The following is a 14,911-nucleotide window of genomic DNA, read 5'->3' as shown; positions in this document are numbered from 1 at the left end:
TTAATACAATTAACACAGCTTGTAAAACTGTGCAATTAGCAGGCAGCTGTTCGCAGAAGAGATCCAGTGGATCCAATGTCAGACACTGTAATATGCTCTGGTACCCTACCTGCTCATTGTGGTGATGAGGTTTATAGTAGATTAGTGTTGCTGAATGGCAGGATGTCTGAGTGGTGTCGGCAGTATAGCATAGGTTTTATAGACAATTGGACAAGTTTTTGATGTAGACCTGATGCCTACAAAGAGATGGACTCCATCCCTCCAGGAAAAGTGCCGCTCTCCTCTCTAATAATTTGGCTCATAAGCTTAATAGTGATAGCGTTTGACTAACTGGAGCCAAGGTCAGGAAGGAGACAAACTGGCTAATCCAAACGTCTAAAAAAATCTGATTGATATCAAACTTGAAATTAATAAAAAAATTGAATATTATAAAGGTAGGGCTACTAAATATTAGATCACTTCCATCCAAAGCACTAATTGTAAATTAAAATTATTACAGATCATAGTTTAGATTTGCTCTATTTGACTGAAACCTGGCTTTAATCTCAGTTGTCTTGTTCTTGCTACAGTATATAGACCACCAGGGCCAATTTGATGATTTTATGTCAGATCCTGTAGTTACTGTAGATAGAGCATTAATCGTTGGTGACTTCAACAGTCACATACATAAAGAAAATAATAAACTGGGATTAGAATTTTCTGACATATATTCTGTCATATGGAATTAATGTTGATAATATAGCAATTATGCCGCAGAGCGATGCCATCTCAGATCATTAACATGTCTCCTGTATGCTGCGCTTAGCAAAGGCCACTCAATCTACGCCATGTTAACAAACTATTCTTTCAATCACTAAAGAAAACGTAATTATGTAGATACAGCCTTCTCTAGCACTCTTGATAGTTTTACCCCCAAACAATGATCACACTCATGTTCTCAAGAGAGCAGCTCGAAAAATGGAGTGCAAGTGGAAGAGTACAAAATTAGAGGTCTTTCGTGGTACATGGAATGACAGTGTCTCTAGCTGCAGAAAGATTTTAAAAGCTGCCAGGTCTGTATATTTTAGCAAACTCATAGAAAATAACCACAATAATCCTAGTTGTTTATTCAGTACTGTGGATAAAGTAGTAAGGAATAAAGCTTCAACTGAACCAAATATTCCATCACAGCACAGTAGTGACTTTATGAATTTCTTTCTGATAAAATGTAAATCATCAAATACAAAATTGGAATTATGCAACCATCTGCAATAGCACCTCTGAAGACAGTGTCTCATATTATTCCTCAAAAGCAACTTCAATACTTTGCTATTATAGAACAGATAGAGCTAAACAAACTTATCAAAACATTAAAATCAACAACATGTATGTTAGATTCAATACTGACCAATCTATTAAAAGAAGTTTTTCCTGTAATCTCAGAACCTCTTCTTAATATTATTAACTCCTCATTATCCTTAGGGAATGTCCCAAGAAAATCTATAAAAGCAGTTATTAAACTGCTTATCAAGAAACCACAGATTGATCCTGGAGGGTTGGCTTAATATAGACCAATCTCGAATCTTCCATTTATGTAAAAAATACTAGAAAATGTAGCATCCTCCAAACTATGTTCATTTTTACAACAAAAAAAAATAAATAAAAAAACATATGAAGAATTTCAGTAAGGATTTTGGGCTGTCTGCCAATTGCAGATTCTGCAATTATCAGAGTTACAAATTACCTGCTCTTATCATCTGATCGCGGCTGCATTTCTCTTCTAGTGCTTTTAAATCTTAGTGCTGCCTTTGACACGACAGATCATGAAATTCTTTTGGATAGGCTTGAGAATTATGTTGGCATATGTGGACAGTCATTGCCTTAGTTTAGGCCCTATTTATCTGACCGCTACAACTTTGCCTGTGTAAATGAGGATTTGTCAGGTCAAACTAAAGTTAAGAATGGAGTGCCACAGGGATCAGTTTTAGGGCATCTCCTTTTCTCCTTATATACTGTATGCATCTCCTGGGAGACATTATCAGGAACTGTGGAATTAGTTTTCACTGTTATGCCGACTGTACCCAACTTAATATTTCCTTGAAACCTGATGAAATTTCACAATTCTCCAAGTTAGCTGAGTGTATAAATGATATCAAAGATTGTATGGCTAGAAATGTCCTACTCAGTTCCAACAAAACAGAGGTACTAATTATTGTACCAAAAACCTCTAAAAATAAGATGCTCAAATTTAATTAGACTATCGATGAATGTACAGTCACGTTGTCTTCTACACCGAAGGACTTAGGTGTTATATTTGATAGCAATCTGTCCTTTGAAAACCAAATTTCCAATGTTTGTAGAGCAGCATTCTTCCATCTCAGAAATATTGCTAAGTTACTGCACATGCTCTCTGTTTCTAATGCCGAAAAACGAATAAATGCGTTCATAACCTCAAGACTAGATTATTGTAATGCAGTACTGGGAGGATTTTCCTGCAGTTTCCATAAATAAACTCAATTAGTTCAAAATGCAGCAGCTAGAGTGCTGACTAGTTAGTACCAAGAAATATGATCAGATCAGCACAATCTTAGCATCGCTACTTTGGCAACCTGTTAAATTTTGTATTCATTTTAAAATACTTCTGACTACTTACAAAGCCTTGAATGGTCTAGCTCCATAGTACTTATGTGACCTTTTATATTCCATGCTATATTCCATCATGTTCACTAAGATCACAAAATTCTGGCCTGTTAATAATACCTAGAATATCAAAATCCACAAAAGGAGGTAGATCCTTTTCCTATTTGGCTCCTATACTATTGAATAGTCCTCAAAGATGGTTCAGGACTCAGACACACTCTCTCAGATTAAGTCTAGAATAAAGACTCATCTTTTTAGCCAGGAATACACCTAATTTCAGCTAACATCACCTCATAGTTATGCTGCATTAGTTAGGTCTGCCGGAACCAGAAACACATCTCATGTTCTATAATCTTGTTTTAAAGTGAATGGGATCTACACTAATATTATTCTATTTGTTTCAGCGTCTTAACCTCGGGATACATATGCTGAGGTTACCAGATCCTGCCAGATCCATCTCTGGTCCTGCATGATGTCCTACTCTGGTCCTGCCTGATGTCCGACTCCCACTACTATGTGTTCCTGAGTGATGATGCAGCCTGTGCCAGCCAGATATCACTTCAGTCTACTACGATGGACTTAACAGAGGATGAACTGATGCCAGCACCAACTGTCAGACATGGGATACTTCACTGGACACTGTCTGAAACTTGGATTTAAGATGGACTCCACTGGAAATTAATCTGCCACAAGCTTACAGTCGAACAGCAGTGCACCTTACTGACCTCTGCCTGAATCACTTTGGTCAAAGGATGGACTACACTCACAACCAAATAACAAAAGATAATGCTTCTGTTTGCACTTCCGCAGTTAATTATCAATGTCAATTCTAAGACTTGAGTCATTAAACTTACAGTTAATACAACGTATTTTTATTTAAACATTGGCCCCTAACACTTAATTAGTTTACTCATTTTAAATCTTGACTTGTACTACACATAAATAAATAATATTGGCATTATATTTATGCTGTTTAGCCAGAGGGGAACTGGCCCCCACAGTGAGCCTGGTTTCCCCCAAGGTTATTTTTCTCCTTCAACCAACATCTTATGGAGTTTTGTGTTCCTTGCCCCAGTCGCTTTAAGCTTGCTCAATGGGGGTCTAAACATAAATATAATTATTTATTTTAAGGCACAATTTACAATCATGTCTTTTTTTAAAATCACACTACTTTGACACAAAGACATTACTACATAATTTTCTGTAAAGATGCTTTGAATTTATGTGCATTGTGAAAAGCACTATACAAATATAAATTATTTGAATGTACAAACAGATGGAGCAAAATGAGAGTAGAGAGAGAGTTTCAGTGTGTCTATCTTGGACAAAATAGCTGAAAAGGATCCATCCTCTTGGAAGATGCATGTCGAGTCATTCATCTGAGATGAGAACACTTTGATAAGGATGTTATAAGCCCTGCATTTAATCAACAACCAGCTAGTGCACTGAGTTCACGGTGTGTCTGTGACATTGTGTATTTTTGTTCTGGCCTGTTTCCAAACAACAATGTATCTTCAGCTAACAAAGTCTTGCCATTAATAATACAAATTTAAGGCTGAATATTGTGCTCACATTGCTTAAATTATGTTGTTTGTCTCTTTGGATTCATTTCACAGAAATGGTTTGATCCCAGTTTTTTTATTTTATTTTTGTTTTTATTTTCAAAGGAAAATAGAATAGTTCTTTTTTTCTTCCTTTTTTCTCCCCTTTTCTTCCTTATTTGGAATTCCCAATGCACTCTAAGTCCTCGTGATGGCGTAATGACTTGCCTCAATCCGTGTGGCGGAGGATGAATCTCAGTTGCCTCCGCGTCTGAGACCGTCAATCCGAGCATCTTATCATGTGGCTTGTTAAGCACATTACCGAGGAGACCTAGCACGTGTGGAAGTCCACGCTATTCTCCACGCCATCCACACACAACTCACCACATGCCCCACCGAGAGCAAGAACCACATTATGGCGACCATTATGAGGTTAACCCAACGTGACTCTACCCACCCTAGCAACTGGGCCAGTTGGTTGCTTAGGAAGCCTGACTGGGGTCACTCAGCATGCCCTGGATTCGAACTTCGACTCCAGATGTGGTCGTCTGCGTCTTTACTTGCTGAGCTACCCAGGCCCCCGAACAGTTCATTTTCAACACAATATTGAATTAGTTTCATCAAATGAAGTGCTTTTATACAGAACTTCACAGCACAATCCAAAATACAACATTGGAGTTATTTTTGTAAAATAAAATGCTGCATAACAGAGTATCACAGATGTGAGATATTTGTTAAATTAAATACAATTATATTTGTTTATTATTATTATTATTATTATTATTATTAGAAGTGTTACAGTGAATATTACACAACTTTACAGTTGTCATATATTTCTGTCATATTTTTTCCATTTAAATTAAGCTTTTATTGTGGCAGAAACTTTTATTTTTAAGTGAAACCCTTTCTGATTCTGTATGTTTTTGATATTAGCTTCTCTTTTCAGAAAACTTTGAAAAGGACTATGCTGAAAGGCAGGTCACTATGTGACCTAATGTGACTATTAAACTGCAAAAAGCTGCTATTTAATTAAATACATATGTAGTCTGTATGTGCCTCTCTATAAAGTGAATTAGAGCTCTGCTCGGTGTCATCTGCTTCAAACAGAGCATGCAATGCTCATGATGGTGTTTTCTGTGTAAGAGCCAAGGAGTTTTAAAAGGTATGAGCAGCTGGTATTGGCACAATACCGGCTCGACGCATTCACTGTGAAGCGTGCAGCACATGCAAACTATATATTTATCTCAATAAATCACAGCATTTGTGATTTATTAATCACACTAGGACATAACATGATTGCATTTTCACAAGAACAAGTGAGAACCAGTACCGGACCCAAATCTGATACCAGTATTGTTATCCAGACATCCCTAGTAAAAATAATTTTTTGTCCAGACACAAATCAGAATAAATACTACTTTGATGTATAATTAAAATTGTACTTTACAAATGTACATATGTCATTATCTTTTGGCATTACAGCATTACCAATGGGCATTGGGAGAAAGATATTTACCGGTAAATGTGCTTAATTGTCATGAAAATAATGCCTCTAGCACCCATAATTAAAAAAATCTTAAAAAATAGACTTAATTTTCTTAATATATATATTGTGGCAGGGAGGAGGGCGGGCAGGGTCGTGATTCTACACACCCGGTCCCTTATCAGGCTAATCAAGCCTCCAAGAGGGATAAAGGCCGACTGCAGAGGGTTGTGCGGGAGAGAGAGATCTCGCCTTTATCCCTCTTGGAGGCTTGATTAGCCTGATAAGGGACCGGGTGTGTAGAATCACGACCCAGCCCGCTCTCCGCCCTGCCACATATATAGTATATAGGGTTGGCAGGGTTACTTTTGAAATGTATTCCACTACAGAATACGGAATACATGCTGTAAAATGTCACTTGTAATGTATTCTGTTAGATTACTCAAGGTCAGTAACATATTCTAAATACTTTGGATTACTTCTTCAGCACTGGTAGATATTTTTCACTTGTTTTGACTATAAAAACTCATTACAGTACAGTAAGACAAAATACACATGTTAAAAATACATTCTTTGAAAAACCTAAATATCTTATGCAGTGTTGTTTCTAAAACAAGATACATCAAACTGATCTTGTTTTAAAGCAATAGAAAAATGATTATCAAGAATACGATTTTTGCCCTTATATCAAAGGTCTAACTAAAAAACAAGAAATTATGATCCAACGTGAATTGTCTTGATAAAAAAATATGATCGTGCCTGGTAACGTGCATGTAAAATGGTAGCTTAGCTTAAAGCTGACAATTTACTTCCAAACTTACATCTGTCTGCTCGTATGACTGTAACACATCATAAGAAAGTGTTTCACCGCTGTTCAAATGCACTTGCACCATTAATATGTATATATATATATATATATATATATATATATATATATATATATATATATATATATATATATATATCCATCTGAAAGGACTAAATATTAAATGAAACAAATGATAATAAAATGAAAAGTAATCTGTTCAGTAATCAAAATACTTTTTGAATGTAACTGTATTCTAATCACCAATGATTTCAATTGCAACTGTAGTGGAATACAGTTACTTATATTTTGTATTTTAAATACGTAATCCAGTTACATGTTTTCATTGCTCCCCAACCCTGATATTTCTAAACAGTTCCACCCTTAAAGTACAGATAAGGTACAAGGACTTACGGGGCCTGAAAGAGAAAGACTCTCCAGTCTGCAGTACGAAGGTAAAACACGTTGGGCCGCTTGCTGTAGTCTGCTGCCCGCATAGCTAAAGAATGATGGATTGATACTGCGTTCTTCAAGTCCTCATCAGACAGCTGCTTATCTGGATGATATTCATCCTGCAGACCAATCACAGACAAAAGACAAATCACAAATGACTTACAGCAATCACAAAAAGTATTGTCCGAGTTTTCACTGAACAGTTAAATTAAATATACCTTTTGCAGGTAGAGAATCAGTCCTTTTAGGATGACATAGAATGTCTTCCACCCTCTTTTACCTCGTGGAGCTAAAAGAATGATAAACATTCAAACTTGAAATATTTCAGGTGAAATAATCTACAACAAGGTTAATAAGTGATATCATTTATAAAACGCACTGAAAATCAGTATGTTTGTATTGTTATCAAGTAGACAAATCTAAACATCTTTAAAACAAGACACATTTATTTAAGATATAAAATAGTGTATGACACATTTTCAGATCATTTATCTTGAATGAAGTTAATTTTCTTACCCCAATACTTGCCCTTGGTTTGTTTGTTTGAAGCATAAAACTCAATAATTTAGTTAGATTTATGCTTAACCCTTTACAACTCTGAAGGTGTTTTTAAAGATTTCCTGTTTCAGGGGCATGCCCAAAACTAAAGGCTTATAACTCGACAAAAAAAGCCAAAGAAGGTCAATTGTTTGGTATAATTTAAAGAAAACTTTTAAAATGTTTAATTATTAAGGGCCTGTTTACACCTGGCCATGCTTTTTACTAATCGTATTGCTATCCGATTGAAAATTCCATTTAATCATTAATAATTCCATTTACCTAATTCAGTGAATTTAAAACATGTGCTTTATTATTTCATTCCATGTGAATTTGCCCAGCATGCTTGTGTCTGTGTATTGGAGCGCTATGTTTTGCCCCTTGTGGCTTTTCGTAGGTGATACCCGTCCTGCGCTCATGTCAGTGTTTAGTATCAGATTCATCAGTGATCTGCATCAAATAAATGAGGAAAAACATTCTGTCTCTCCTACAGCATGGATTCATCTCTTTCTTTGTTGTTATTTACTGCACAACGCAAGCCCTATGTAAATATTCTGTGACAGCTGTTGTTTCGCTTGTTGCCTACGCTGATGTAGCGCTGGTAAAATTTACATAGTTTCATCTGGAATGTGTCTCAAACCACCTCTGAAAGTGGTCTGAGCGATCGGATCGCAATCCGTCTTGAATGCTTTTCGGAGGGCACTTACACCTGGTCTTTTCATGATCGGATAGCTATACGATCAGTGAAAATGCATGAAGTGGCCAGGTATAAACATGCCCATAGTTTATGATAAATTATTAGACTCAGCCTAAGAAACTGCTGAAAACCAGTTTCTGATTTGACCCTATACAGTATATCTCAGGGAGTAAATAAGGTAGCTCCTGAAAAACTGTTTTGCTTTGTTCCCAATCATGTCAATTTTAACTGAGTAAAATTTAGTGTTGATACTACAAATCAATCAAATGTCATAGCATCCTCCCTGCCCAAATTTGGATGACTGTCTGAATCCTAATACGATTGGTTTAGAGTTCCATAATGCTGGACAACGTACTACATAATTTCCAATGAAGTCAAATGATCCAGGAAAGCTAACATGTTTTTTGCCAGATAGCACATTATGTGCTGTGTGCTCATTGTGCTTCGTGTGGATTATCTAATGATATATGTATCTGATTACATTGTGAGTGGACTCGTTTTAATGGGAATCCCCTCTAAGTAATGGTATGTGAAATGTTATGTTCCATTTTTTAATCCGCCAAAACCGCCTCTTATAAGAGACACCTGTTTACATGTAACATGTCAAAAATATGCTGGTAGTATTCTACTCTATAAGAGCTTTCCAACAACATATGTTATATATTTTTTACAAATTACAATAATATGTACAATGCAAATTTATGAATAGATTATCAAAAAACTTGTCAAAGCCCATGTTCAGTTTTGATCATAATCCTGACATGCATTGTAAAGTACAGATTTTGCTGTATCAAGCTTTAAAATTATACATAAGTCTGAAGTTATAAATGTTTTTTTAATAAAAAACAATTTTGCCAATAAGGTAAGAAATATAAACTTAAGATATGTTATCTGCAAATAAAAATTTTGCTTCTCAAGCATAGTTATCTTTTTTCAGGATGTGTAGATAATTTAACTAAAACAGGAATGTGTCAGGGAGTAATTCTTCTCTTATTTTCTATGCTCTTTTAGTATATTGCTTAATTAAAAAGAAATGGCCAAGGACATTGTGTCAGTAAAAGCAATTAAAAGGATGTATCTGAAGCATGTCATACTTTTCTTGCCATCAGGATCAGCATGAACTTTGCGCACGAGAAAGCCGTTATTGTAGACCTGAGCGCTGGACTGCTGAGGGACACTGACGAGGGGGTTTCCTCCACTGCTGATCCGCTTCATGGTGTGCGACGCAGAGTCTTTCCTGCCATCCAGCTCAGAGAAAGATTTCCGCAGTTCCTCCTCATCGCTGTAGAGTACACATTCAAGAGCATTATTAATAAGAGCAGTCTGCATTCTCATATAGCCACAATGTATAAACATTCAATAGCTGCTTCACTTTTTTGCATTAAAAAATATATACGTACTTATACACTGGTGGAATAATGTACAGATTTAGCTGTTTCTGAAGGAAATTGGTACTTTAATTCACCAAGTGGCATTCAACTGATAACAAAGTATAGTCAGACATTACTGATGTAAAAAACAGCACTATCACAATTCATTTTTTTTTTATCAAATCTAGACAGGCCCCATGTCCAGCAGCCATCACTCCAACAACTTATCCTTGAGTAATCATGCTAAATTGCTAATTTGGTACTAGAAAATAACTTGCCATTATATCAAAAACAGTTGAAAGCTATTTGGTTCATTAAATGAAGCTTAACATTGTCTCTGTGTTTGTTTTTAAGTTGCCACAGTATGCAATAGACTGACATGTCTTAAGGTCAATATTAGGTCAAAAATGGCAACAAAAAATAAGAAAAGAAAAAATAAAGTACTTTATCTAGAAACTCATCAGTCAATCATTCGTTTAAGAATGAAGGCTATACAACTGCCAAAAAACTGAAGATTTCATACAAAGGTGTACACTACAGTCTTCAAAGACAAAGGACAACTGGTTCTAACAAGGACAGAAGAGATGTGGAAGGCCAGATGTACAAATAAACAAGAGGATAAGTACATCAGAATCTCTAGTTTGAGAAATAGACACCTCACATGTCCTCAGCTGACAGCTTCATTGAATTCTAACAGCTCAACGCCAGTTTCATGTACAGTAATAAAGAGAAGACTCAGGGGTGCAGGCCTTATAGGAAGAATTGCAAAGAAAAAGCCACTTTTGAAACAGAAAAACAAATGGAAAAGGTTAAAGTTGGCAAAGAAACACAGACATTGGACAACAGATAATTGGAAAAGAGTGTAATGGATCTTAACCCATTGAGCTTTAGTGGGATCAGCTAGACTGTAAGGTGCGTGAGAAGTGCTCGACAAGATAGCCACATCTATAGCAAGTGCTACAGGAAGTGTGGGGTGAAATGTCACCTGAGGATCTGGACAAACTGACAGCTAGAATGCCAAGGGTCTGCAAAGCTGTTACTGCTGCATGTGGAAGATTTTTTGATGAGAACTCTTTGAAGTAGTTTAAGAAGTTCTGATTTATTTTTATTTTTTTCAAATTGTTAGTTCATTTTCACGTTATTATTGTCCTGACTACATTGTGATCAGTTGAATGCCACTTTGGTGAATAAAAGTACCAATCTCTTTCCATAAGAACTTTTGGCCACCAGTGTATATATGCAAGCATTAAGTCAAAATAAACTGAAACTATACTGCAATGCTGTGGTTACTTGACATTTAACAGACACTTTTTGTCTCATAAGAGACCACTTCTTGCTAATTGTACTGGAGTTATGTGGCTATGCAGACACTTTCAGTTTCCTTGATCAGCCCTGCTTGGAGATGAATCTGAAACCTTTTTTCTCAGCCCTAATCTTAAAAAAGAGGCTACCATCATCAAGGAGCTACCAAACCCAGTCTTTCTGTTATATCACTCTTGAGTATTTGATTAAAGTTTGAAAATATTTTCTTCTATTTCGGCTTAATTAATATGAAGAGACAACTATAGGTGTTATGATGCAGGAGGAGGCAGACAAGGGGTTGGATCTATGCACGGTTTTTATTATTTAAATAAACAAGAAGACAACGAGTAAAACAAAACACTGGGAACAAATAAAACATCCACGAGGGGATAAACAAAAATTTAAACATTAGAAACAAGAAAACCTCGAAGGAACACGAACTAGGGAAACAAGGCATAAACAGGAACAGCAAAACACAGGAGAAACATCCATAACAAACATTCATCAACGTAAAAACGAACGACAAGGAGTGGAGAACAAACAGGGTTTATATACACAGACACAGGAGGAACACAAACGACAAACAGGTGCAAACAATGACACAATGATGGCAGTGATGAGAACCGGGAATTGTGGGAAGTGTAGTTTTTTTAGACAAAGTCAAGTGAAACATGGGGCAGACAACAAGGGAATCATGACATAACCCCCTCCCTAAGGAGCAGCTTCCAGACGCTCCTGAAAAAGGAAAAAGGAAAAAAGGAATACCCCAAAAAAAATAAAAGTGAACCGAGATCGTCCAAGGAGTGAGAGGGGGCAGGCAGACCAAAGAGGGCACCAGGGACAGACAGACAGACCAAGGGGGCACAAGGGGCAGACAGACAGTCCAAGGGGGCACAAGGGGCAAGAGGGCAGTCCAAGGGGGCACAAGGGGCAAGAAAGCAGTCCAAGGGGGCACAGAGGGCAGGCAGGAAGTCCAAGGGGCAGGGACAGGTTCAGGAGGCCTGGGAGGTGGCCGCAGAACAGGGACAGGTTCAGGAGGCCTGGGAGGCGGCCATAGGACCGGGAATCATGACAATAAGTAAGCCAATCGCAGACTGATTCCTTTGAAAAGTGTAAACTCTGTGGCTCTGAAGCACTGTCAAAACATTGCTTTGTTTGTTTAAGCATCCCAACCAGCCTGACACCTGAGTCCGCTTTAAAAAGTGGTTTGACGTACAAGTCATCTTGGTATGAAAGTCTTACATCACGGAAGTGAACTATTAGTGATGTATAATTTATACATTTGCATACTCCTTGTCACACTTATTATAGTATAATGCATTTTTCGTAGCTGCTTATCAGTGAATACATTTTCTTCGGTGAACAGCTCACATTCTCTTGCACTGCACCCGTGGTTGATCTGTCAATTCTAAAGTTGATGGTAAATCAAAAGGGACAAAACCATGAATAAAACAGTGAAGCTGGTATCTTCTTCTCCTCAGTTGTTATCTAGTTACGGTGGTAAACAGTTGCTGCTAGTACTCACATTGATTGTGGTTAGAACTTGAAAGTACAATGTGAAAAGAGACCAGTGGGGGCAATCAAACTCGGCTTTGGACAAAAGAATCATCAAGCCTTAAAAGTCTTGATGGAGACTAAAACTCAGACTCCAGTGCTTGGTACTGTTCTATATGTACACATCTCAAGCTGAGTGACAGTTGTGCAGGGAGTGCAGTCAAGACACCCTGGAGAGCGCTGGAGGCTTGGACCGTTAAACATTCTTCTCTAACTGCTACAGCACAGTGCATAGCCTTTGCCTCCACTTGATAATGCTCTAATCTGTTGCTTAGTAACTGCTGGCCTCCACACTGGTAACCAAGAGAGACTGCAGAGAAGATGAAGCACCATGTGGGAGAGAGAGAGCACGAGAGAGCAAGAGAGGGGGAGAAAGAGTAGGCAAATAAAAAAATGGTGACTGACGTGCATTGATTCATTCAGTTAATTATGGCCTTTAGCTGAGAATCTTACAACTCTAAATAAATGAAAGTGCAATGAATTGAATAAAACTTACTTCATGGAGGGAGAGAGAAAGAGAGAGGGGAGAGAGACAAAGAGAAGGAGTGCAGGAGATATGAAGAGAGAGCGTGGGGACACTGGGATCGTTGAAGATGAAATAACTACTGGTGAATGAAAGAGAATAAAACAATATCTCGTTCTTTTCTCATTCATATATAAACAAGGCTACTGCAGCAATATGTAAACAACAGAGTTATTGTGTATGCAAGGAAAAAAATGTAGCAAGAAAGAACAATGGTGCCTGAGCTTTAGCCAAAGATGTCATCCTGTAATTATGAAGAGGCAACTTGCCGTAACCATGGTGACAAAATCTGGAATGCGCAAGTCATGAACACACCTACAGTACTCTTTGGATGGTTTACAGGCCCTTTAAGCATCTAAAGCAATATAATGACCTTATAAAGGGATAGTTTACTCAAACATTCAAATGAATTATTCATCAAAAGTCATGATTTACATGTTGTTCCAAGCATTGTAAAGGGTCTACTAGGGGGAAAGATCTGACTTACATTGTCCACTGAAGTTTTTCATTTTTGATAGAGTTGTAAAGAGCCTGTTAAAAGAGGGAAGAAAACACCATTAATCACAAAAACACATCAACATTTGTTCTGTGAGTGTGTATGTGTGGGTGTGGGTGTACTCAAACATCCCACTGATTTAGCTCAAAATAGCACCTGAAAATTTGCAATAACAATGAACCAGGTGTTGCAGACCATAGTATTTTGACTTCAATCTCATGGAAACAATAAACCAAACATCATTAGCTCAGATGGAAAAGGAAAACCAGTAGCCCATACATTTTTAATTCCAATCAGACTGTTTAAATTACCACGGGCAAATCATCCACTTGTAGTTTCCCACAAAGATTACCTTTTCTTTTTTCTTGCGGGTTTGTGGATGATTTTGGCCATCTTGCACTTTGCCCAGCAGATCGGGAAAGTCCAGGGGCTTTAAGGAGCGTGATCGGGGGGCTTTGGTGTAGCGGAATGGGTCCATCACACTAAAATCCCGTCCGCATCGCACAGAGCACAGGGAACGAGAGCGCAGACGTCCGGTAGAGTGAATACTGTTTACACCAATCATTATTTTGTTAGATAAGCCTTACAATGGCTTTTTTGAAATCCACAGATGATGAAACGATAGAAAGAGTGGTTTAAAAATATACTCTAAATTCAAACAGTCTTTTAAAGGTCCACAAAAGTAGTGACTGAAGATTAAACAGCTGGAAAACTAATTCTGTTAAAAGAAGCTCCACAAGAGGAGTGAAGACTCCAAGACAGACAGGTAGAAAAGATGAGTTCAAAGAGCACGTCAAATGACAGTGGCGGATCCAAAGTCTTTGGCTGTGGTGAAGCTCTTTGGGAGATCCTTGAGAGTGTCACATATGCATCAGTCCTTCAACTCTTGCATTATGGATCCATTCCTATTCATTATGCATGTAAAAACATTGCTTGGCCACTGCAAATTCCACCCGTGCCATTTTGCATCAAACTTTCTGCTTTGAGTGAATTGTCAAAGATGATCAAAAAAGATCTGCAGAATCTGCTGCCAACATCCAGTTGTTTCCTTGTAGACATCCTTGGGTTAATTACACCTACACGCATTCACCAACGCACTCTGACACACTTGCAATTGTTGTGCAGATGGCTCACAATGACCAAGACGTTGGAAGCAGATAATTGGAGAGAAGAGCGCAGATGGAGGAATATGGACATCGTTAAAGCAAATACACAAATTAAACACAAATGCGCTCATGCAGGGAATAGGCTGAAATGGTCTGACGTCCACCCACTCTCAAAACTGGCATCCTAAAATTTTCACCAACTGTGACATCATTAGATGTCCCCCTCTGGGACAGAAAAATAGACATCAGACGTGTGAGAGACAAGAGGGACAAATATACAGAAAGAGAGCACCAAAAAAGAAACAAGATAATCCCGTTGCTTTGTGTAGTTTTCTCTGTTCCATGCCAAAACGTTGAATGAATTAGAAGTTTTCCACAATTCTCTTTCATCTCTCCCTCCCTCTTTCTGCCAGTATACTCACACC

At 37.6% G+C, this 14,911-nt stretch overlaps 1 protein-coding gene across 2 annotated transcripts in view; it reads right to left on the bottom strand.

Moving 5' to 3' along the window:
- The window catches only part of LOC127660360 (PH and SEC7 domain-containing protein 1-like), a 45,819-nt gene that overhangs the window by 8,535 nt on the left and 22,373 nt on the right, over window positions 1–14,911 (bottom strand). For both annotated transcript variants that reach the window (XM_052150493.1, XM_052150494.1), the window contains exons 7-10: window positions 13,372–13,415; window positions 9,230–9,417; window positions 7,120–7,190; window positions 6,863–7,020 (exon numbers count right to left, since the gene is read on the bottom strand). In XM_052150493.1, the coding sequence (XP_052006453.1) occupies window positions 6,863–7,020; window positions 7,120–7,190; window positions 9,230–9,417; window positions 13,372–13,415 (461 nt within the window). The remainder of the gene's footprint in view (window positions 1–6,862; window positions 7,021–7,119; window positions 7,191–9,229; window positions 9,418–13,371; window positions 13,416–14,911) is intronic.

This window comes from Xyrauchen texanus, chromosome 20 (genome assembly GCF_025860055.1).
Source record: "Xyrauchen texanus isolate HMW12.3.18 chromosome 20, RBS_HiC_50CHRs, whole genome shotgun sequence".
Taxonomy (NCBI): Eukaryota; Metazoa; Chordata; class Actinopteri; order Cypriniformes; family Catostomidae; genus Xyrauchen; species Xyrauchen texanus.
Note: the sequence above shows the minus strand (reverse complement) of the source record. Positions and strands in the feature narration are given on the sequence as shown.